The 23,433-nt window shown below is 41.0% G+C and overlaps 1 protein-coding gene across 1 annotated transcript in view; it reads right to left on the bottom strand.

Annotated features, from left to right (window-relative positions):
• TTN (titin) overlaps nucleotides 1-23,433 on the bottom strand; it is a 241,644-nt gene that overhangs the window by 23,962 nt on the left and 194,249 nt on the right. The window contains exons 265-277 of the mRNA XM_082311459.1: nucleotides 22,956-23,153; nucleotides 22,575-22,871; nucleotides 21,861-22,448; nucleotides 21,463-21,765; nucleotides 4,240-21,345; nucleotides 3,611-3,907; nucleotides 2,920-3,507; nucleotides 2,517-2,819; nucleotides 2,072-2,368; nucleotides 1,325-1,612; nucleotides 938-1,237; nucleotides 546-848; nucleotides 75-380 (exon numbers count right to left, since the gene is read on the bottom strand). Coding sequence (XP_082167585.1) covers nucleotides 75-380; nucleotides 546-848; nucleotides 938-1,237; nucleotides 1,325-1,612; nucleotides 2,072-2,368; nucleotides 2,517-2,819; nucleotides 2,920-3,507; nucleotides 3,611-3,907; nucleotides 4,240-21,345; nucleotides 21,463-21,765; nucleotides 21,861-22,448; nucleotides 22,575-22,871; nucleotides 22,956-23,153 — 21,174 coding nt within the window. The remainder of the gene's footprint in view (nucleotides 1-74; nucleotides 381-545; nucleotides 849-937; nucleotides 1,238-1,324; nucleotides 1,613-2,071; nucleotides 2,369-2,516; nucleotides 2,820-2,919; nucleotides 3,508-3,610; nucleotides 3,908-4,239; nucleotides 21,346-21,462; nucleotides 21,766-21,860; nucleotides 22,449-22,574; nucleotides 22,872-22,955; nucleotides 23,154-23,433) is intronic.

Raw genomic sequence — 23,433 nt, 5'->3', positions numbered from 1 at the left:
AAATAAGAAATGCTTTGGAAAAAAACAAAACAAACAAACAGAGAAAAATGAAAAATCACTGAAAAGTACAGTACCAAGAATATCTTTAGCTTGAACGGGTTCTGTCATTTCAATAGGCTCTCCTTGTCCAGCACAATTGATAGCAGACACACGGAAATAATAATTAATACTTGGCTGAAGGTGGGATACAACATACTCAGTTGTTCTCACTTCTCCCTTAGTACTGACTACAGTCCATTCTTGCTCTTCACCTTCCCTTTTCTCCACCACATAGTTGGTAATTGGACTTCCTCCATCATAAGCAGGTTTAATCCAGCCAAGGGTGACAGATGTCTTGGTTGTATCCACAATCTTCAGCTTTGTTGGTGAGCCTGGCTTATCTGTAAGTCATAGTTTACAGGGGGTAAAAAAATCAGAAGCCATATTTACAATTAATCATAAAGAGAAATAAAATCTGCCCTCGGTTACATTGGTGTAATCCCATCCCAATTGCTCATTGTCCATTGATTTCTAAGCAATTAGAAATACTGCATATTGTAGCTTACCAACAGGATCTGCGGCTTTGTAGAAGTCAGAAGCTTCAGAGAATGGACCTTGTCCAGCTGCATTGACAGCACAAACTCGGAAATGATATTCACTGTCTTCAGTCAGACCTGTTACTTTCTGTCTGGTGTCCCGAATGGTTTCTTTAGTAACCTTGAACCAACTCAGACTCTTCTTGTCACGCTTCTCAAGAAAATATCCTGATATTTCACTGCCTCCATCAACAGTGGGCCTGTTCCAGACAACAGTCATAGAATTCTTGGTTATCATTGTGACTTCTGGTACACTAGGTGGTCCAGGTGTAACTGAGAAAAAAAAAAAGTCAATAGATCAGTACTACTCACAAATAATACACAAGATGATTAAGTTATAAGTTATTTTATGTGTTTCTTACCAAATGAATTTTTGGCTATAACGGGTTCAGACTCCAGTGAATCACCAACTCCAAACTTGTTCACACCGCGGACACGGAACACGTATTCATTTCCTTTGATGAGTTTTGTTGTAGTTATGATACACCCCTCCAGTTTTTCAGAAATTAAAGACCATACAACCCGACTTGTCTCCCGCTTTTCAACAACATAGTGTGTTACAGGTGCACCACCATCATCTGCTGGTGGGTCCCACATTATTGTAATCTTTTCAGCAGTGACTGTCTTAAACTGTATAGGTCCACTTGGGGGTCCTGGCTTGTCTGTGGAAGGCAGAAGAAAGATGATGTTAAGTATTTATTACTGAATTATTGTTTAATAGTATAATACAGTCGTATCTCAACACATACCAAGTATCTGTACTCTAACATGGGCTGATGCTGAACCCATGGCATTCTTCAGTTTTAATTCATAGGTGCCACTGTTGAGTCGAGTTGCATCCTTGATGAGTATAGAAGCAAATTCTGTTGTGTTTTCAATAGACACTAGTGCACTGGTTTGTACCTCGTTGCCATTTTTGAACCATTCAATTGTGGGTACAGGCTTGCCTGAGATGCCTAGTTTTAGCTTAACTGAAGTTCCTGCTTTATATTTCACCACTTCTGTATATTCTGGTGGCACATCGATTTCAGGTGCACCTTAAAAAAATAAGAAAAAGTTAAAAACATACTTATTTTAGACTTGTATTTAATAAAAACAAAAATAATAGTACTTTGTTTAAGCTAATAGTTACAGACATTTTATAGAGATCAAAGTAAAGATAGCATGTATAACTTAAATCATAAACCTAGAACAAGTTAGAACTAATCTTACCAAGAAAAGGCAACCACATGTATAAATATAACCACTTTGGCCATGGGGCATGGGCAGACTTCTGTTGCTCAAAGAATAAAGATACCATAAGACTTTGAGAATGCAGATACAGCCAAAGATGTTCACTACAATCATGCCCAAATAGCTCACAGTCATTCAAGCTTATTGAGTCAATCACTATAAAGTAGCCTTCCGTATTTAAAAGACTCTTCTACAAAACAGTGCTGCCTTCAAGCTTCCTAGTACCACGAAAGAGTACCATCACATCAATGCAAAACACTTACCGTATGTATCAACACATGTGATAGGACCCACAACATCTGAGGGATTACTAACGGAACCAACAGCATTCTTAGCAAAGACCCGGAATTCATACCGGGAATTCTGTGTCAGACCAGATACTGTGAACTGAGTCTCAATAACATTGGTGAAGCTAGCTTTTGTCCATCTGCCATCTGGAAGATCACGTTTTTCTACGATGTATCCAGTGATCTTGCTACCACCATCAAATGCTGGCTTCTGCCATGATAGAGTGATAGCAGTCTTGGAAATATCTGAGACACGGATGTTTCTTGGTGGTTCTGCAGTAGGAAACATAAGAGTATTGCTAGTGAACAACAGCTGTTTTGGATATTGGCTTACTGTACAGGACATAATATCACAGAGAAAGAAAAATAAAAAAGCACTACTTAAATGGCTGGGCTTCTTTATTTTCTAGGGAATACATACCACAAGCATCAATTGCAAGGACTGGATCAGAAGGATGACTTGACTTTCCAATGCCGGCTGCATTTTCTGCATAAACTCTGAATTCATAGATAAGGCCAGCACTGATGGTGGTGACTTTGAAGTGAGTTGTGCGAATGAGGGTCTTGTTAGCCTTCTGCCATAATATGCTATTCCTGTCTTTCATTTCCAGGTGGTATCCCATGACTGCACTGCCACCATTAGTGACTGGTTCATGCCATCCAACAGTAATACTCTCTCGGGTGACATTCATGACCCATGGTGTGGAAGGAGGGCCAGGGGTAGCTGGTGATATCAAAAGAAGTGATTAATTTTTAACAAAATTATATTTTCAACATCAGAGCATTAAAACATCAATCTATAGCGTGAGAAGCATATTACTCACTGTAGGGAAGCTTGACAACCACACATTGTGAGTCTATGTGATCGCTGATGCCAAAGCGGTTCTCAGCTTTGATGCGGAATTGGTATTCTTCTCCTGTTGTGAGCTTCATAACTTTGATAACAGTTCTAGCAACGGTTGCAGACACTTCAGACCAAGCAGCAGTACTTGTTTCTCTTTTCAGTACAATATAGTTGGTAACTTGACTTCCACCATCATAAGCTGGTGGCTGCCATCTGAGTGTCACACTCTCTTCAGTGATATCGCTAAGGACAACAGGACCAACAGGAGGACCTGGTCTATCCAGCACAACAATATTAACAAATGATTTTGTAGTGCCACTTGAGTTAGCAGCAGTAATGTCATATCTGCCAGCATCAGCAGCCACACTTTCTTTAAGGTTAATGATGAGACTTTCTGCAGTAGTTTCTGTGTGAAATCTCATGGTAGGTTTCAGTGGAACCCCATCTCTAGACAATGTCACCTTTGGCATTGGTTTTCCAGAAACTGGAATTTCAACTTTCAGGTTTGATCCTGCTCGAATATATACAGTGTTATGAGGGAAGCCCTTCATGTCAATCTCGGGAGATTCTGAAAAAGAAAACATTTTCAAACCATTAAAAAATGGTCTCTCCTTTTAAATATGAATCCAATTTAATGTGTATCAACTTTTGTCTCATGTCAGGAAGCATACCTAATTGTTCTTTAACTGTAACAGGGAGCAGTAGCTCTTTAGGATCACTTAAACCAGCTTGGTTTTCTGCAGACACCCGGAAGAAATAGTCAACATTCTCCTTAAGACCATGGACAACGTGATGAGTTGTCTTTACAACTGCACACTTAACCCATTTTTGCTGTCCTTTCTCAAGAGCTTCAATGAGGTAGCTCACAATTCTGCTTCCGCCGTCATGTTCTGGCTTTAGCCATGAAAGAGAAACACTGTCCTTTGTGACATTTGTTACTCCAAGTTTTTCTGGTGGGCTGGGTTTTTCTGAGAAAAAGAAGTGCAACAGGTTAAGCAATATACCGAGTATTTACTTTTTATATTAGCAATTACATAAGAATGCCATATGGATTGAGAAAACGTGTTTTTAAATGAGTTTGTATATTAGAAACATTTTAAGTAAAATACAAGCAAGATTTAAAATTCAAGCTATTACTTAGCTCTTTTTCATCTGTAAAACCACAGACATAGCTACCACAAAATTATCTTTCTTTTTACTGTAAAGAGATTTAACACTTTTTATATTATTTTGAAGTAAACATTTACAAATATGTATTGTTTTAAACATATTAACAAATAATCTTCTTAGTAAAACACACCTGTTATTTTTGTTCCCTCCTTGGTCTCAGAAGGCACTCCAACACCATACTCATTTTCTCCAGAAACCCGGAAGTAGTAAATGGCACCTTCTTGCAAGCCAGTCACTTTGTAGGACAGGCGATGACAATTGTTTGTCACAGTGACCCACGCTTTTTTGCTAGCTTCTCGTTTTTCAATAACATAGTTCTTTACAGGTGCTCCACCATCATTTTCAGGAACATCCCAAGATAACACAGCAGATTCTTTAGTTACGTCTTTTGCTGCAATATTAGATGGTGGGCCAGGAGTATCAAGAACTTTGACAATTAAAGTCAAAGTGGCAGTGTTCAGGATGTTTTGCAATGTTAATGTGTATTTTCCAGAATCATTTCTTGTTGCTTTTTCAATAGTAAGAGATGTGCAATTATCTGAAGTATCAATGCTTGCTCTTGTACGGAGATCAGTGTCTGGTTTGTTCCACGTTACATTTGGGACTGGTTTGCCTCTGAAAGGAACAGTCATTGTGAATGATCCACCAGCCTTTACAATTAAAGTCTTCCGCATTTCACTGTCAATATCAAAGGCAGGTTCTTCTTCTCTGTCTTTTGCCACCTGAGGTTCTGAGACATCACTTGGTTCACTGACACCAATTTTGTTAATGGATTTCACTCTAAAGACATACTCAGAGCCTGACGCTAATCCAGTTATGGTGTATTCTGTGCCTCTTAAGTTCTGAATAGCAGTTGTCCAGTCAGTTTCATCAGTTTTCTTGTATTCAACTGTGTATCCCGTTACTGGAGCACCTCCATCAAACAGAGGCTTTGTCCACCCAATTGTGATATTTGACCTTGTAGAATCCATAATCTTAGGTTTAGATGGGGGAGATGGCAAGAAGATTGGATCTTCTGCCCGAATCAATGGTGTGGTTTCACTTGGAAGACTGAGGCCAGCAGCATTTTCTGCATAAACCCGGAATTCATATTCACATCCTTCACGAAGACCGGATGATTTCACTCTTAAATCATAAACTGGCTTTTTGTTTACACGAATCCATCTTAGGCTGGTTTTCTCACGCCTTTCAATTACATAGCCAGAGATCTCATTGCCTCCATCAGACTCAGGTCTTGCCCAGCACAAAGTTATCGAATCTTTGCTCACACTGGTGATCTCTAAAGATGTAGGTGGACTTGGAACTGTAAATGGGTCTAGGGCTTTGACAGCCACACTTTCTAGAGCCTCACCAGTGCCATATTTGTTAACTCCCATCACTCTGAAAATATACTCATTACCCTTCAGTAGTTTTGTCACTTTACAGGATGTTGTTCTAAGCTCTCCTTCACAAAGTGTCCATGCAATTCTGCTGGTCTCACGTTTTTCTACAATATAATAATCAATATCTGCACCACCATTTTCTTGAGGGGGTCCCCATGATAAATGACACTTTTCAGCAGTAAGGCCATTTATTTCTAATGGACCTGCAGGTGGGCCAGGTCTATCAAGTACTTTGCAATTAATTGCCAAAGATCTTGTTCCTGCAACATTTTGTAATGTTAGAGTATACTGTCCTGAATCACCTCGGATACAGTCCTTAATGGTTATTGCAGTACTGTGATCTGTTGAGGCTATTTCAACTCTAGCTTTTCCTTCAAGCTCCTTGCCATCCTTAGTCCATGAAATCACTGGTATTGGCCGTCCTGCAATATCAGCATTGACTTTAAACACTTCTCCAGCTTTCACAACTACAACATCCCTGAATTTGGCATCCATCATAATTCTTGGAGCCTCTACATCATCCTTTACAGTCACAGGTCCAGTTGATTCAGATGGCTGACTGAAGAGTCCAGCAGCATTCTTTGCAATCACACGGAATTCATATCGTTGGTCTTCTGTAAGTCCACCGACATCAAAGTATGTTTCCTGTACATTAGTAAAATTACACTTTAGCCAACGACCATCTGGTATGTCTCTGCGTTCAATAATATATCCTGTTACTTTAGCTCCACCATCATATTCTGGTTTAGTCCATTTCAGTGAGACACATGTTCTTGTAATATTAGTAACTTCTGGTTGACCAGGAGGATCACATGGATCTCTTGCAGCAACTGGTTCACATGATTTACTGCATTTGCCTATTCCGGCAATGTTTTCAGCATACACACGATATTCATACAGCAGTCCTTCATCAAGACCCGTAACTTTCATTTGCGTATCAGGTATAAGGCTCTTGTTGACTTTTGTCCAAAGAATGCTGCTTCTTTCTTTACGCTCCAAGTGATATCCTAGTACTCTGCTACCTCCATCATTAACTGGTACCTGCCAAGTTACAATCATGAAAACTTTAGTTGCATGTGCCACATGAGGAGTTCCAGGTGGTCCCGGAGGCTTAAATGGATACTCTGCCACAACAGAAGGAGAATTAGTGTAAGTGCTTTTCCCATAGCGGTTTTCTGCACAAATACGGAACTGATATTCAGAGCCAGTGGTGAGTCGAGATACTTTAATTGACGTTCTTGCAACTGCTGCAGATACTACATCCCACGTTGTTGTGGTAGTTTCTCGCTTCTCCACAATGTAATTGCTAATGTGGCACCCACCATCGTACGCTGGAGGTTTCCAAGACAGAGTTACACTATCAGCACTAACTTCATCAATATGCACATCAGTTGGTGGTCCTGGTCTGTCAAGGACAACTACAGTTAAAGAAGCTGTTGTTGATCCAGCAGTATTTGAAAGATGTAATTCATAATGTCCCAAATCTTCATTTGAAGCTTCCTTGATGGACAGTGAAGTTGAAGTCTTTGATGTCTGAACATTTACCCTGGTTGTCTCTTTTAAGGGATTGCCATCCTTCTTCCAGCTAACGGTTGGAAGAGGTCGCCCTCTAAATGGTACATCAATCTTAAGATCATCTCCAGCTTTCACAGTGAATGTGTTGAAAAGGAGTTCAGCAGATGGCTGGATTTCAATGTCTTTTGCAATGACTGGGACACCAAGTTCTCTTGGATCACTTTTTCCTTTTTCATTAACAGCAATCACTCTGAAACTGTACTCTTCTCCCATACTTAAGCCTGTTATTGTTGCTTCTAATGTTTTCACCTGTGTACATGCACTCCATTTTATACTTCCTTTAGTTTGCATTTCTACTATATAACCAGTAATTTTACTGCCACCATCACTCTCAGGCTTTTCCCATTTAATTGAAGCAGAGTTGCGAGTCACATCAACAAGAACAACCTTTGCAGGTGGAGAAGGTGGTTCAGAAACCTTAATTGCGTCAGGTGTTTCTGCTGGTAAGCCAAGCCCATATTCATTTACAGCTAGAACACGGAAGTAATAACTACATCCTTCTTGTAGTTGAGTAATTTTGAAGGAATTTTTAGTGCAGTTGTTTGTAACTGTGGCATATGCCTTTCTTGTGGATTCTCGCTTTTCAACTACATAGTTGGTAATTTTAGCTCCACCATCAATAAGTGGTGGTTCCCAGGCTAATGTTACAAAATCTTTTTTCACTTCTCTGATTGTCAGGTTTGTAGGTGCACTAGGTGTATCAAGCACTCTGACGTTAACAAAAGCTGATTTTTTGCCACTGTTGTTCTCTAAAGTAAGATTGTATCTACCACTATCAAATCTATTTACATTGTCAATGACCAGCATTGTATAGGAACTGGTGACTTCAATCTGAGCTCGCTCACTAATTGTTCCTTCTGCTTTCTCCCATTTAACTTCAGGTTCTGGTCTTCCTTTGATGGTGACAAACAGGCGTAATGTACCACTAGCACGCACAGTGACGACTTTTCTGAGATCTGCATCAAGTTCAATTTCAGGAGGTTCAATCTTGTCTGCTGCTATGACTGTACCAGGTATAGTGGCAGGCTCTCCTACTCCTTCTGAGTTGATGGCACAGATGCGGAAGTTATACTCGTGGTTCTCTTTAAGTTTTGTTACCGTGAAGTGTTTTGCTTGTAGGCCTGTTGGTGGGGTGCAGGTAGTCCATTCATCAGCAGCAGCTTCTTTTACTTCTACTACATACCCCTTAACTGGAGCACCACCATCATAAATGGGCTTACTCCAGGCAAGGGAAACTGATGACCTGGAAGTGTCTGTGACCTTCGGATTGCTTGGCGGACCTGGTGGATATAATACATCACAAGCACGATAGAAAACGGATGGCTCGCTGGGTTCCCCTACCCCTGCAGCATTTTCAGCAGAAACTCTAAATTCATAGAAATGCCCGTCAGTAAGACCTGTAACTCTGAATCGCAAGTCTGTCAGCCTTTTCTTATTGCATTTGGTCCACCGGACACCATCTTTGTCTCTTTTTTCAAGTATGTAACCTTCAATTTCAGCTCCCCCGTTGTCTTCTGGGCGACCCCATGTTACCACCATAGAATCTTTTGTGATTGCTGAAACTTCAGGTGTTGAAGGAGGACCAGGGGGTTTGTATGGATTACGAGCCACAATTGGCTCAGATTCCAACGGTTCTCCAGTTCCATATTTGTTCACTGCCATTACACGGAAAATGTACTCATTGCCAGCAAGGAGTCTAGTTACTTTGTGGTTAAGAGCCTGCACGTCTGTTGCTACTTGTGTCCATGAAAGCCTGCTTGTCTCTCTCTTCTCAATGATATAATGTGAGATACTAGAACCACCGTCATGTAAAGGTGGAGCCCATGCCAAGTAGCATTTTTCTGCAGTGACACCTGTAACGTTCAAAGGTCCTTCTGGAGGTCCTGGCCTGTCAAGCACTTTTACAGTGATTGGTATAGATTTTGTGCCACCAACATTTCTGAGGTTAAGAGTATAGTGACCTCCATCTACTCTTATACAGTCTTTGACAGTAAGAGTTGTTTTCTGAATGGTAGATTTAATTTCCATTCTTGCAGTTGCTTCTTCAAGGTCTTTACCATCTTTTGACCATGTAATGTCAGGAATAGGTTTGCCATGGATATCAGCTTCAAGAACAAAGGTTTCTCCAGCATGAACAACAATGACATCTTTGTATTTAGGATCCAGTGAAGCCCCTGGTGCTTCAATTTCATCTCTGGCAGTAATGGGCCCTGTACTTTCAGATGGTTCACTCAAGCAACCTGCTGCATTTCTTGCAATTACTCTAAATTCATATCGTTGGTCTTCAACAAGACCACTTACTGTAAATTCTGTTTCCAACACATTTGTAAAGCTGGCTTTCATCCAGCGACCATCTGGTAGCTCTTTCTTTTCTACAATATATCCAGTTATTTTGCTTCCACCATCATATTCTGGTTTTTTCCACTTCAGCGTGATATTATTTCTTGTAACAACAATGGCCTCTGGGCGGCCAGGTGGGTCACAAGGATCTCGGGCGACATACAATTCTGATACTTTGCTGACTTTGCCAATGCCAACAATGTTTTCAGCAGAAACTCTGAATTCATATTCAAGACCTTCTTCAAGGCCATCTGTTTTATATTTGGTGTCTGCAATGAGTGATTTGTTCTGTTTTGTCCAAAGAATGCTGTTCTTATCTTTACGTTCAAGATGGTAGCCAAGAACTTTGCTTCCTCCATCATTAACTGGTTCATGCCATTGTACGATCATATGGTCCTTGGAAGCTGCTGTTACAAAAGGGGTTCCAGGTGGCCCAGGCACCTTGTAGGGGTATTGCACAACAACTGGTTTAGAATCCAAAGGAGAGCTCTTCCCATATCTATTTTCAGCAGAAATCCTGAACTGGTATTCAGAACCTGTTTTAAGCTTTGTTGCTTTGATAGTTGTTCTTGCAACAGTTGCTGACACAATGCTCCACGTGGTAGTGCTTGTGTCACGCTTTTCTACTATATAGTTGCTTATCTGACAGCCACCAGTATAATCAGGTGGATCCCATGACAAAACAACAAAGTCTGCACTAACTTCGTCAAAGCGGACAGGTCCTCGTGGTGGGCCAGGCTTTTCCAGTACAATTATACTCAGGTGCTCTGTTGCCGTACCTGCTGTGTTTGTTGCTGTTACTGTATATTTACCAAAGTCTTCCTTGTTGCTTTCTTTAATATGTAAGATAGTTGATGTTGATGTATCCTGAATATGTAATCTGGTTGTCTGTTTCAGTGGCTGCTCGTCTTTTGTCCAAGTAATAGTAGGTTTGGGTCTACCTATAAATGGTATTTCCACCTTCAGATCTTCTCCAGCCTGTACACTGTATGTATTAAACATCAGTTTGAAACTTGGCTCAATTGTCAAGTCTTTAGCTATCACAGGAATTCCAAGTGCTCTGGGATCACTTTTGCCTTTTTCATTGTAGGCAATCACATGAAATTGATATTCTTGTCCTGGACTCAAACCAGACACAACCGCATTGCATGTTTTGGTCTCACTAACAACACTCCATTTTTCTGTTCCTTTAGGCAGCATTTCAACAATGTATCCCAAAATTCTGCTACCTCCATCATGTTCAGGTTTTTCCCATGTAAGTGATGCACTTCTCTGAGTCACATCGGTGAGCGTTACTTTCCCAGGAGGCAGAGGTGGCTCTGAGGCTTTGACAGCATCCGTGGTTTCAGCTGGAACACCAATTCCAAATTCATTTTCAGCCATAACTCTGAAGTAATAAATTGCTCCTTCTGCAAGATTTTCAACTTTAAAACTTGTCTTGCCACACTTAGCACTTACATTTGCAAATGCCTTCCTGGTTGACTCACGCTTGTCTATTACATAGTTCTTTACCTTTGCACCACCATCAATAATGGGCGGTTCCCAAGATAATACAGCAGAATCCTTCTTTATATCCTTTACCACTAAGTTTTGCGGTGGTCCTGGTGTGTCCAAAACTTTTACTGTAACAAATGCAGATTTAGAACCACTGCTATTCTCCAACTTAAGAATGTACTTTCCAGCATCATTTCTATCACAGTTGTCAATTGAAAGTTGTGTGTAGTTTATGCCTTTATCAATCTGAACTTTTTCTGTGAATTCACCTTCTTCTCGAGACCACATAATGTCAGGTGTTGGTCGTCCCCTGAATGGTATGTGAATCCTAGCAGACCCGCCAGCTCTAACCACTATCCCTTTCCTTAGCTCTGAATCAATATCAAGTTCTGGAGCTTCAAGTTTGTCTTCTGGTTTAATAGTACCTGGAACTGATGCAGCCTCTCCTACACCAACCTTGTTGAGGGCACACACTCGTAGTTTATATTCTTGATGTTCAGTAAGCTTTTTGATTTCAAATCGAGTGGCACGTACACCTGTCTGTGGAGTAACAAGTGACCATTCATCTTCATCTGCTTTACAGATTTCTACAAGGTATCCCTGGATTTCACAACCACCATCATAAATAGGTTTACTCCAACCAAGCGTAACCGAACTTTTGGTGGTATCCACAACATGGGCGTTTGTAGGTGGGCCAGGCTTGAACATGGGGTCACAAGCTTTAAAGTAAGGAGAAACTTGGCTTGGTTCACCCACTCCAGCAGCATTTTCAGCAGAAACTCTGAATTCATATTCATGATCCTCTGTTAATCCTGTAACTCTTAATCGCAAATCTGTAATTCGGCGTTTATTGCATTTTATCCATCTGATGCCAGCTCGGTCTCTCTTTTCTACAGTGTAACCTATGATTTCACTACCTCCATCACTATCTGGCCGGCTCCAGCAGACAGTCATAGAATCCTTTGTGATGTTGGTAATTTCCAAGTCCTTTGGTGGTCCAGGAACCACAAATGGATTTTTCATCATTACTGGCACAGATTCTAATGGCTCACCAATCCCATATTTGTTAACTGCCATAATACGGAAAACATATTCATTTCCTTCCAAGAGTTTTGTTACTTTCAGCATTGTAGGTAAAACCTCTGAAGCAACAACAGTCCATGCTAGGCGACTAGTTTCTCTCTTCTCTACAATGTAATGAGAAATATCACTGCCACCATCATGAAGAGGAGGAGCCCATGCCAATGAACATTTTTCAGCTGTAACTCCTGTCACTTGGACTGGGCCCTCCGGAGGTCCTGGCCTGTCCAGGACTTTTACGTTTACTGGTACTGTCTTTGTTCCTGCAACATTAGAGGCTTCTAAAATGTACTGTCCACCATCAACTCTAATAGCATCTTTTACAATTATTAATGCACTGAAGTCTGTGTTCTTTATTTCATATCTAGCAGTTTCCTCAAGCTCTTTATCTCCTTTGTACCACTTGATGGTTGGTAGTGGCTTTCCGTGAACATCAGCCTCAAGTCTGAATGTTTCACCAGCATTTACAACAATTGTGTCTTTGTACTTTGGATCCATTGAAATTCGTGGAAGTTCAACTTCATCCCTTGCTGTTATTGGTCCTGTACTGTCAGAAGGTTTGCTGATTGCACCTGCAGCATTCTTTGCAATTACTCTAAATTCATATCTTTGGTCTTCAGTAAGCCCTGTTACAGTGAACTGAGTTTCAATGATATTTGTGAAGCTAGCTTTCATCCAGCGACCATCTGGTAAGTCACGTTTCTCTACAATATAACCAGTAATCTTACTTCCACCATCATATTCTGGTTTGGTCCACTGTATAGTAATAGAGCTTCTTTTTATTATTATAGCTTCTGGGCGACCTGGAGGATCACATGGGTCACGAGCTACATAGCACTCAGAAACTTTACTTGTTTTGCCTACACCAACAATATTTTCTGCAGAAACTCGAAATTCGTATTCAATTCCTTCTTCAAGGTTAGTTGTCTTAAAACTTGTGTCCTGAATAATAGTCTTGTTCACTTTAGCCCATAAAATGCTGTTTTTCTCCTTTCTCTCAAGATGGTAGCCCAACACTCTACTGCCACCATCATTTATTGGTTCATGCCACTGTACAACCATGGAGTCTTTTGTAACCGTTTTCACGAATGGTGTGCCAGGAGGTCCTGGTTCCTTGTAGGGGTACTGTGCTACAACTGGTGCAGATTCCAATGCAAAGCTCTGCCCATACCTGTTCTCAGCAAATATTCTGAACTGGTATTCTGAACCAGTTTTCAGTTTAGTCACCTTCAGTGTAGTTCTTGCAACAGTAGCTGAAACTGTTTCCCATACAGTGGTTGTTGTATCTCTCTTGTGAACAACATAGTTGGTGATTTGGCAGCCGCCTGTGTACGCTGGGGGATTCCATGATAGGGTAATACTTTCTGCACTTATTTCATCAAACTTCACAGGTCCTACCGGAGGGTCAGGTTTGTCTAGAGTTATAATTTCAATAGAGGCAGACTTTTGCCCAACAACATTAGCCACAGTGATTTCATAAGTGCCACTGTCCTCTTTGCTAGTTTCTTTAATATTCAGTACAGTGAGATCAGTCAAATCACTAACATTGACTCTTGTCGTCTGCCTTAATGGCTGGCCATCTTTCACCCAGGTAACAGTTGGTTTAGGTCGACCTGCAATTGGTACTTCTACTTTCAGATCTTGTCCCACTTGGATACTGTAACTGTGAAAAGCAGGTCTTACATCAGGTTCAATCACCAGGTCTTTGGCAACTATTGGAACTGCAAGTGCTCTAGGATCACTCTTACCCTTTTCATTTACAGCCATTACTCTAAAAAGATATTCTTCCCCTTGAGTTAAGTTAGTGATAACTGCTTCAAGTGTTTTTACACGAGCACACTCTGACCACTTCTCACTACCCTTTGCTTGCATTTCAACAATGTATTGTATGATTTTGCTGCCACCATCATGTTCAGGTTTTGCCCAGCTTAGCGAGACACTGTTTCTTGTGACGTCATCCACTGTTATTTTCCCAGGAGGCTGTGGAACTTCAGCAACTTTAATTGGGTCACTGGTTTCTGCAGGGAGGCCAATTCCGTATTCATTCTCAGCAGAGATTCTAAAGAAGTAATAGCAGCCCTCCTGAAGCTGATCTACTTTCCAGGAAGTCTTGTGGCAGTTTGTTACAACAGCTGCGTATGCCTTTCTTGTTGCTTCACGCTTTTCAATAATGTAATTCTTTATTTTTGCTCCACCATCCAAGAGAGGAGGCTCCCATGAAAGTGAAACAGAGTCTTTAGTGATCTCTTTGATTTTTAAATTAACAGGTGCACTTGGGGTATCCAGTACTCTTACACTGACAAAGGCAGACTTTGTTCCACTGCTATTTTCTAAAGTCAGAGTATACTTTCCAGTATCAAATCTGTTAACATTGTCTAGAACGAGGGAAGTAAAGCTGCTAGTGGTATCAATAATAGCTGCCTCTCTGATCTCACCATCCATTTTACCCCATTTTACTTCAGGTGTTGGACGACCTCTGATGGGAACAAACAGTCTTAAGGAACCTCCTGCCCTCACATTTACAATCTTCCTTAATTCCATGTCAAGGTCGAGGTCTGGTGCCTCCATCTTTTCTTCCACAATAACAGAGCCAGGAACATCTGCATGCTCTCCAACTCCTGCTTTATTAACTGCACATATGCGGAATTTGTATTCGTGTTTTTCCACTAATTTTTCTACTTCCATGTGAGTATTCTTAATTCCAGTTGGAGGGGTACAAATTGCCCATTCACCATCACTTACATCACATTTTTCCACAATATATCCCTGAATTTCAGAGCCACCATCATAAATAGGTTTACCCCATGAAAGGAAAACTGAAGATCTTGTAACATCCACAACTTTAGGATTATTGGGTGGACCTGGCTTGTAAATAGGATCACATGCTTTGTAGTAAGTGGAAGGTGGGCTTGGTTCGCTAAGACCAGCAGCATTTTCAGCTGAAACTCTGTACTCATAATCATGATTTTCTATAAGCCCAGTCACTCTGTATCGTAGTTCACTTATCAGGCGTTTGTTACATCTTGTCCACCGAATACCTTCCTTATCTCGTTTTTCAAGGACGTAGCCTAGGATTTCACTACCGCCATCTGAGGCTGGCCGTTCCCAAACAACTATCATAGAATCCTTTGTAATGGCTGTGACTTCTGGTGCCTTCGGTGGAAGTGGCACTACAAATGGGTTCTTTGCGAGTATTGATTCAGACTCAAGAGGTTCACCAACTCCGTATTTATTTACCGCCATGATGCGGAAAACATATTCATTTCCTTCTAAAAGTTTTGTAACTTTGCAATTTAGCGTTTGCACATTTGAATCAACGACCGTCCACACCAAGCGACTGGTTTCCCTTTTTTCTACAACGTAGTGCGAAATATCGCTACCGCCATCTTGTAGCGGAGGTTTCCATGACAGCATGCATTTTTCAGCAGTAACGCCTGTAATCTCAACAGGTCCTTCTGGTGGTCCAGGTCTATCAAGAACTTTGACGTTAACAGGAACTTTCTTTTCACCTGCAACATTCTTTGCCAGTAGTACATACTGACCACTGTCAACTCTAATGGCTTCCTTCACGCTAAGGCTTGTTGCAAAATCGGTACTTTTTATTTCCATGCGAGCAGTGTTTGTCAGCTCACGATCACCTTTTAACCACTGAATGGAAGGTATTGGTTTTCCATGAACATCAGCATCGAGCTTGAATGACTCACCAGCATGCACTACAATAGTGTCTTTGTATTTTGGATCCATACTTATATGAGGTGGTTCTACTTCATCTCTTGCTGTAACTGCCCCTGAGCTCTCAGATGGTTCACTGAAAACACCTGCAGCATTTCGTGCTATAACACGGAACTCATATCTCTGGTTTTCAACTAGACCAGTTACTTCAAATTGGGTATCAATGACATTTGTAAAGCTTGCTTTCATCCAACGACCATCAGGTAGCTCCTTCTTTTCAACAACATAGCCTGTGATCTTACTTCCACCATCATATGCAGGTTTCTTCCACTGAAGTGTTACTGAGCTTCTTGTGACAATTATAGGTTCTGGACGACCTGGAGGGTCACATGGGTCATGTGCGGTATAGCAGTCAGATGCTTTACTTGCCTTTCCAATGCCCACTATGTTTTCTGCATAAACTCTGAACTCATATTCAAGACCTTCCTCAAGGCCAGTTGTCTTAAATTTGGTATCTGGAATAGGTGTTTTATTAAGTTTAGCCCACAGAATGCTGTTTCTTTCTTTGCGCTCCAAGTGATACCCAATGATCTTGCTACCACCATCATTGACTGGTTCATTCCATTGTACCACCATGCTGTCTTTTGAGACATTTGTTACAAAAGGTGTTCCAGGTGGACCGGGAACTTTAAATGGATATTGGGCTATGATTGGCTCTGAAGTGAGATAGGTACTCTTCCCGTACCTGTTCTCAGCTGCGATTCTGAACTGATATTCACAGCCAGTCTTTAATCGACATGCTTTTATAGTTGTTCTTGCAACAGTAGCTGACACAATCTGCCAAGTGGTTGTGGAGGTGTCTCTTTTTTCTACAATGTAATTATTGATAGAGCTACCACCATCATACTTGGGTGGTTCCCAGGAAATGGTAATACTATCTGCTGTTACTTCATCTACTTTTACTGGTCCAGTTGGAGGTCCTGGTTTGTCAAGAACAACAATATTTAGGGTCTCAGTTGCTTCACCTGCAGAGTTTGTAAGTTTAACTAAATATGTCCCCACATCTTCTCTGCATGCTTCTTTTATTGTTAACACTGTGTTATTTTCTGAACTTTCTGCATTTACTCTTGTAGTCTGCTTCAATGCCACATTATCTTTATGCCAAAACACTGCTGGTTTGGGTCGACCAACAAAAGGAACATCAACCTTTAAGTCCTCTCCTGCTAGAACACTGAAAGTGGTAAACAGCAGTTTGAAAGCTGGTGGAATCACAAGATCTTTTGCAACAACTGGTATACCCAGCTGGCGAGGATCACTGATACCTTTCTCATTCTGAGCTGAAACACGGAAGGTGTATTCTTCACCTTGGATCAATCCTGTGATAGTGGCTTCAGTAACTTTTACTGTGGCACAAGTTGACCACTTTTCACTGCCTTTGCTTTGCATTTCTACAATGTAGCCCAGAATTCTGCTACCACCATCATGTTCAGGTTTTTCCCAACATAAGGATACGCTATTTCTTGTCACATCCAACAAAGTTATTTTCCCTGGTGGAAGTGGTCTTTCTGATACTTTTATGGATTCTGAAGTTTCAACTGGAAGGCCTATTCCATACTCATTTTCAGCGAGGACTCTGAAGTAGTAGTTGCAACCTTCTTGCAGTGAATCAACTTTCCAGCTGGTCTTGTGGCAATTGGCATTAACAGTTGAATAAGCTTTTCTTGTTGATTCACGCTTTTCAACAATGTAATTTTTTATTTTAGAGCCACCATCTATGACAGGAGGCTCCCATGTGAGTGTAACTGATGATTTTGTAACTTCTTTTATTTTCAAATCTTGAGGTGCCCCTGGGGTATCAAGAACTCTGACATTCACAAATGCTGACTTACTACCTGAGCTGTTTTCAATTGTCAGTATGTATTTGCCACTATCAAATCTATTTACGTTTTCAACAATAAGTAGAGTATAAGAGCTTGTTGATTCAATGCTTGCTCTATCCAAAGATTCTCCGTGTTCTCTTGTCCATTTTACTTCAGGTGCTGGTCTTCCTTTAATTGGGACAAAGAGCCTTAGAGTACAGCAGGCTCTAATTGTGACAACTTTACGTAGTTCTGCATCAAGTTCAATCTCTGGAGGTATCATTCTTTCTTCAGCTTTTGGAGTCCCAGGAACAAGAGCAGGTTCTCCAAGACCTTCGGAGTTCATAGCATATATCCGTATTTTATACTCTTGATTTTCTTTCAGGTCAGTGATGGTAAAAGAAGTGGCCTTTAGACCTACTGGTGGAGTTACAATCTTCCACTCGTCTTCTTCAGGTAGTGCGATCTCAACCATGTAACCTGTGATCTCTGAACCACCATCATATATTGGTTTGTTCCATGCTATTGTAATTGAGGACTTGCTGCTATCCAAAACACGAGGATTACCTGGGGGACCAGGCTTAAATACAGTATCACAAGCTTTATAGAATGGACTGGTTGGGCTTGGCTCACTGACTCCAGCAGCATTTTCAGCCATGACTCTGTATTCATATTCATGGCCTTCTGTCAGTCCAGACACTTTGTAACGTAAGTCAGTAACAACCCGTTTGTTACATTTCACCCACCGTAGACCAGCCCTGTCTCGACGTTCCACAATATAGTTAGTTATTGGGCTCCCACCATCAGAATCAGGATGGCCCCAACAGACAACCATAGAATCTTTTGTAATTGCTGTAACTTCAGGTGTTTTAGGTGGATCAGGTGGCACATACGGATTTACTGCAAGAACAGGCTCTGATTCCAGAGGCTCACCAACTCCATATTTGTTAACAGCCATAACACGGAACACGTACTCATTGCCCTTCAACAGCTTAGTAACCTTCAGTTTAGTTAATGGAACTTCTGTGGCTACAGCTGTCCATGCCAATCTACTGGTTTCACGTTTTTCAACCACATAATGGTCAATCTTTGCTCCTCCGTCATCCAGTGGAGGTAGCCATGACAGCACACATTTTTCTGCAGTGACTTCAGACACAGCCAAAGGCCCTTCTGGGGGGCCAGGTCTATCAAGAACTTTAACATTGAAGATATGCTTGGCAAAGCCACCAGGGTTTGTTGCAGTAAGTGTATAGGCACCGCCATCTCTTCTTGAAGAATCTTTATTAATAAGAACGGTAGAGAAATCTGCTATTTTTATTTCTAATTTTGCTGTGTCTTCAAGTTCCTTTTCTCCTTTTGTCCATGTCATAACTGGTGGAGGGCGACCTGAAACATCAGCCTCCAGTCTGAAAACTTCACCTGCTTTCAGCACTAAGGTGTCTTTGTATTTAGCATCCACCCTTATCCTTGGTGCTTCAATATCATCTCTACAAGTTATTGCATCTGATGGCTCAGAGGGCTGACTAACAGCCCCACCAGCATTCCTAGCAATCACACGGAATTCATAGGCTGCATCTTCTGTCAAACCACTTACAGTGAATTCAGTCTCTAGTATATTGCTGAAATTAGCCTTCAGCCAACGGCCATTAGGAAGGTCTCTTTTTTCAACAGTGTAGCCAGTTATCTTAAAACCTCCATTATATTCTGGTTTAGTCCACTTCAGTGTAACTGCATGTCTTGTAATGTTCAGAGGTATTGGCTTACCAGGTGGATCTATTGGGTCTAGGGCAAGCACAGGGTCAGATGGCTTGCTTGGCTTACTCTTCCCAGCCAGATTTTCTGCTATAACACGGAATTCATATGCAATGCCATCGGTAAGTCCAGTTGATTTAAAGATATTGCCTGATACTAACATTTTACTCACAGTCTGCCAAAGAATGCTATTTCGTTCTTTTCTTTCAACATGATATCCCAGAATTGGGCTTCCACCATCAGTAACTGGCTCATTCCAGCTAATGGTCATGGTTTCCTTGGTGACTGCAATCACCTGAGGAGTGCCAGGAGGACCAGGTACCTTAAATGGGTAGTTGGCAACTACAGTCTCTGAGGCAATGGCTGGACCAATTCCATATCTGTTTTGAGCTTTAACACGGAACTGATACTCAACTCCAGTAGTAAGACGAGTGGCTTTAAATGTAGTACGTATCACTGTGGTTGCCAATTCAGTCCATGTGGTACTGTCAGTTTGACGCATTTCTACAACATAGTTACTTATTGGTACACCACCATCATTCAAAGGAGGCTCCCATGAGAACGTTAGAAAGTCAGATGAAATTTCATCAAATTTGATTGGTCCAGTAGGAGGTCCAGGTATGTCATGAACCTGAACTGTGATTACTTCACTAACTTCTCCAACAATATTTTTAGCTGACAGTGGATATTGACCACTGTCACTTCGTTTACATTCATTGATGGTTAGTATGGTTGCAGTTGCAGTATTTTCATAATTTACCCTTTGTGTTTGCTTAAGTATCTGGTCTTCTTTCTTCCAAGTCACAGTAGGCCTTGGACGACCAAGCACGGGGATTTCAATCTTGATATTGTCACCAGCTTTGGCAATCACTGTTTTCTGGTAGATACCACGGAGGTCAAACTCTGGTAGCATCGTTTGCTCCTTGATAATAACCGGTCTGCTTTCTCTTGGGACACTTCTTCCAGCACTGTTAACTGCCATAACCTGGAAAGTATACTCTTCATTTTCAGTTAGATTCTTTACTACACAATCCAGCGTTTTTACAGTGGTGATGTGTGCCCACTGGTTGGTTCCTTTTCTCTGTGCTTCAATTACATACCCAGTGATCTTGCTGCCACCATCATGTTCTGGTTTTGGCCAAGCCAGGCTAACTGAGTTCCGTGTTACATCCATAATATTAAGGCTCTCAGGTGGGGATGGTGCCTCAGAAGCTCTTACTGGTTCTGCTGTTTCAGCTGGTTCACCAATACCGTACTCATTTTCAGCCAGCACTCTGAAATAGTATTCACACCCCTCAGCCAAATTAGGAATCCTGAAGGAACACTTCTGGCAGTTGGTTGTGACTGTTGAATATGCTTTCCGAGTCGATTCACGTTTCTCAACAATATAGTTTGTTACACGTGAACCGCCATCTATCAGAGGCATATCCCATTGAAGGGTGATGCTGTCTTTGGTTATTTCTCTAGGCTTAAGGTTTATCGGTGGACCTGGTGTATCCAAGACTTTTACATTTACAAAGCCAGTCTTCTTGCCAGCAGCATTTTCAAGAGTCATTACGTATTTTCCTGCATCGTATCTGGTGCACTCTGTGACAATCAAGAGTGTAAAAGAGTCTGTATTTTCAATACTGGCACGTCCTTTGAGTGAAACACCATCTTTTGTCCATGTAACTTCTGGAGTTGGACGTCCTTTAATTGGCACAAAAATCCGAATAGTTAATCCAGCTCTAACAACAAGTGTTCTTCTTAGCTCAGCATCTAATTCAAAGTCAGGAATCTCTTCCCGGTCTTTGATTTCCACACTTGGAATTATTGCTGGTTCACCAACACCTGCAGCATTCATGGCAGAGATTCTGAAATTGTATTTGGCTCCTGTCTGCAGATGAGCAACAACAAACTGAGTGATTCTTAAAGCAGTCCCGGTTGTGTCTTTTACCCATTCTTCTTCTCCTTCCTTTTGATGCTCTACTATATAGCCAATGATGTCAAGACCACCATCATAGTGAGGCTTGCCCCAGGCCAAAGATGCACTTGTCTTTGTAGTATCAGTCACTCTTGGATTTGCAGGTGGACCTGGCGGGTCTGAAAAATGAGGAAAAGATAAAACATTACATTACAGAGGAAGTCACTCTTATGCTGTCTGAATGTGCTCCCTGCCCATCCCCCCCAGCCCCAAAATAGAAAAGGCATGATACTAACATGCAACATCCTTGCATATGACTGAGTTTGAAGCATCACTTGGTGGTCCAACTCCTGCTCTATTTTCTGCACTGACACGGAATTCATATTCATTTCCTTCCAGGAGACCAGTTACTTTGCATCGAAGATCTGAAACTGGTTTCTTTGTTGCTCTGACCCATCTTAAACCTTTCTTTTCTCTTCTCTCCACATAGTAACCTGTGATTTCACTTCCACCATCATCTACTGGCCTTTTCCAGGTAACTGTGACAGTATTTTTAGTCACATTAGTTACTTCTGGTTTTCCAGGAGGGCCTGGGGGACCTGATAACGAAGAAAAAAGTACAGTTAAAACAAAAATCAAGTAACTTCAGAGATTAATAAAAACACACTGGAACTTCTTAGCTTGTTCTACGTACCAAATCTATCCACCATTTTAACTGGTTCTGATTGTACTGGTTCACCCTTGCCATATTGATTTACTGCTGAGACACGGAAAACATATTCATTTCCTTGAATGAGCTTGCTAACAACATGCCTACAGCTTTCAATATTTTCAGCAACCAATGTCCAGAGCAGTCGGCTAGTTTCTCTCTTTTCAAGAACATATGATTTGACTGGTGATCCACCATCTTCTGCAGGAGGTGACCATGTAAGAGTTGCTTTTTCTGCTGAAACATTGCTGATCTCAATAGGCCCTGGAGGTCCTGGAACATCTAAAACTTTCACATGTATGCTCTCCTGCTTAGTGCCAAAGGGATTGGTTGCAGTAATTGTGTATTCTCCAGAATCTTTTCTGGCTGCATATTTGACAGTTAGAGTAGAAGAAGTTGGTGTGGTTTCAATGTGCACAAGTTCTGAAGGTCTAAAATCTTTTCCAGCTTTTGACCATGCAGAAGTTGGAGGTGGTTTGCCACGGATACTAATAGCAGACACTGTAATGGTGTCTCCTGCTTTTATCGTTAAACCTTCCTTCAAAGTAGGATCGATAACAATGCTTGGTGCCTCTGTCAAAACAAACAAACAAACAAACAAAACCCCCTGATTATTATAACAAGAACATAGGGGGAAAAAAGATTATTTGGTATTAATTATTCAAATAAAATTCTACATTTTTAATGCCATCTACATACCATACTCATCCTTGCATATTATGGTTCCTGTGGGTTCAGATGGAGGACTGATAGCTCCAGCAGTGTTCTTTGCTCTAATTCTGAACTCATATTTGGAGCCTTCAATGAGGTCAGTTACAGTAAATGCACAGTCTGGAACATTCACATGATTAGCTTTTGTCCAAGTCTTTGAGGGTAAATCACGCTTTTCAACAATATAGCCAGTTAACTTATGTCCACCATCATATTTTGGTTCTGTCCAAATAAGTGTCACTGAGTTCCTAGTTACATTGATAACCTCAGGTTTCCCAGGTGGATCTAGAAGAAAAAATAATACATAATAGTCAATCAAAAGTTATTTCAAATTTCAGAATTTTCCTTTTTATTCTCCTGATGACTTACCAATAGGATCAAGTGCCACAACTGGTTCAGATGGCAGACTTGGTTTACCTACTCCAGCCATATTGATTGCCATTACTCTGAATTCATATTCCAGACCTTCAGTTAACCCTGTCACTCTGAAATCTTTCATTCTTATTGGTGTTTTATTTGCTCTCTTCCACAGAAGACTATTTCTTTCTTTGACTTCAATGTGATAACCTAGAAGATAAATGGTGAGATGTAAATATGAGGGGTTTTCTGGAAATCTTAATTTCTCATAGCATTGTGAAACATCATACTGCCTGTATGGCATGTCACATAGGCATTGTGCAAGAGGAACACTGAAAACCAGATTAAGAAATGTATGTGGACATACATTACAGATGTATGTAATTGCAATGATGAGATGTTTGTAAATGCAAATTGCTAATTTTACAGACCCAAGTAATGTAACATATAGGTGAGTTTGTTTTTCTTTCTTTAGATATTTTGTCTCTGT

The sequence above is a fragment of the Platalea leucorodia genome (genome assembly GCF_965183815.1).
Source record: "Platalea leucorodia genome assembly, chromosome: 5".
NCBI lineage: Eukaryota > Metazoa > Chordata > Aves > Pelecaniformes > Threskiornithidae > Platalea > Platalea leucorodia.
The sequence above is the reverse complement of the archived record's forward strand: the minus strand, read 5'-3'. Positions and strand labels throughout refer to the sequence as shown.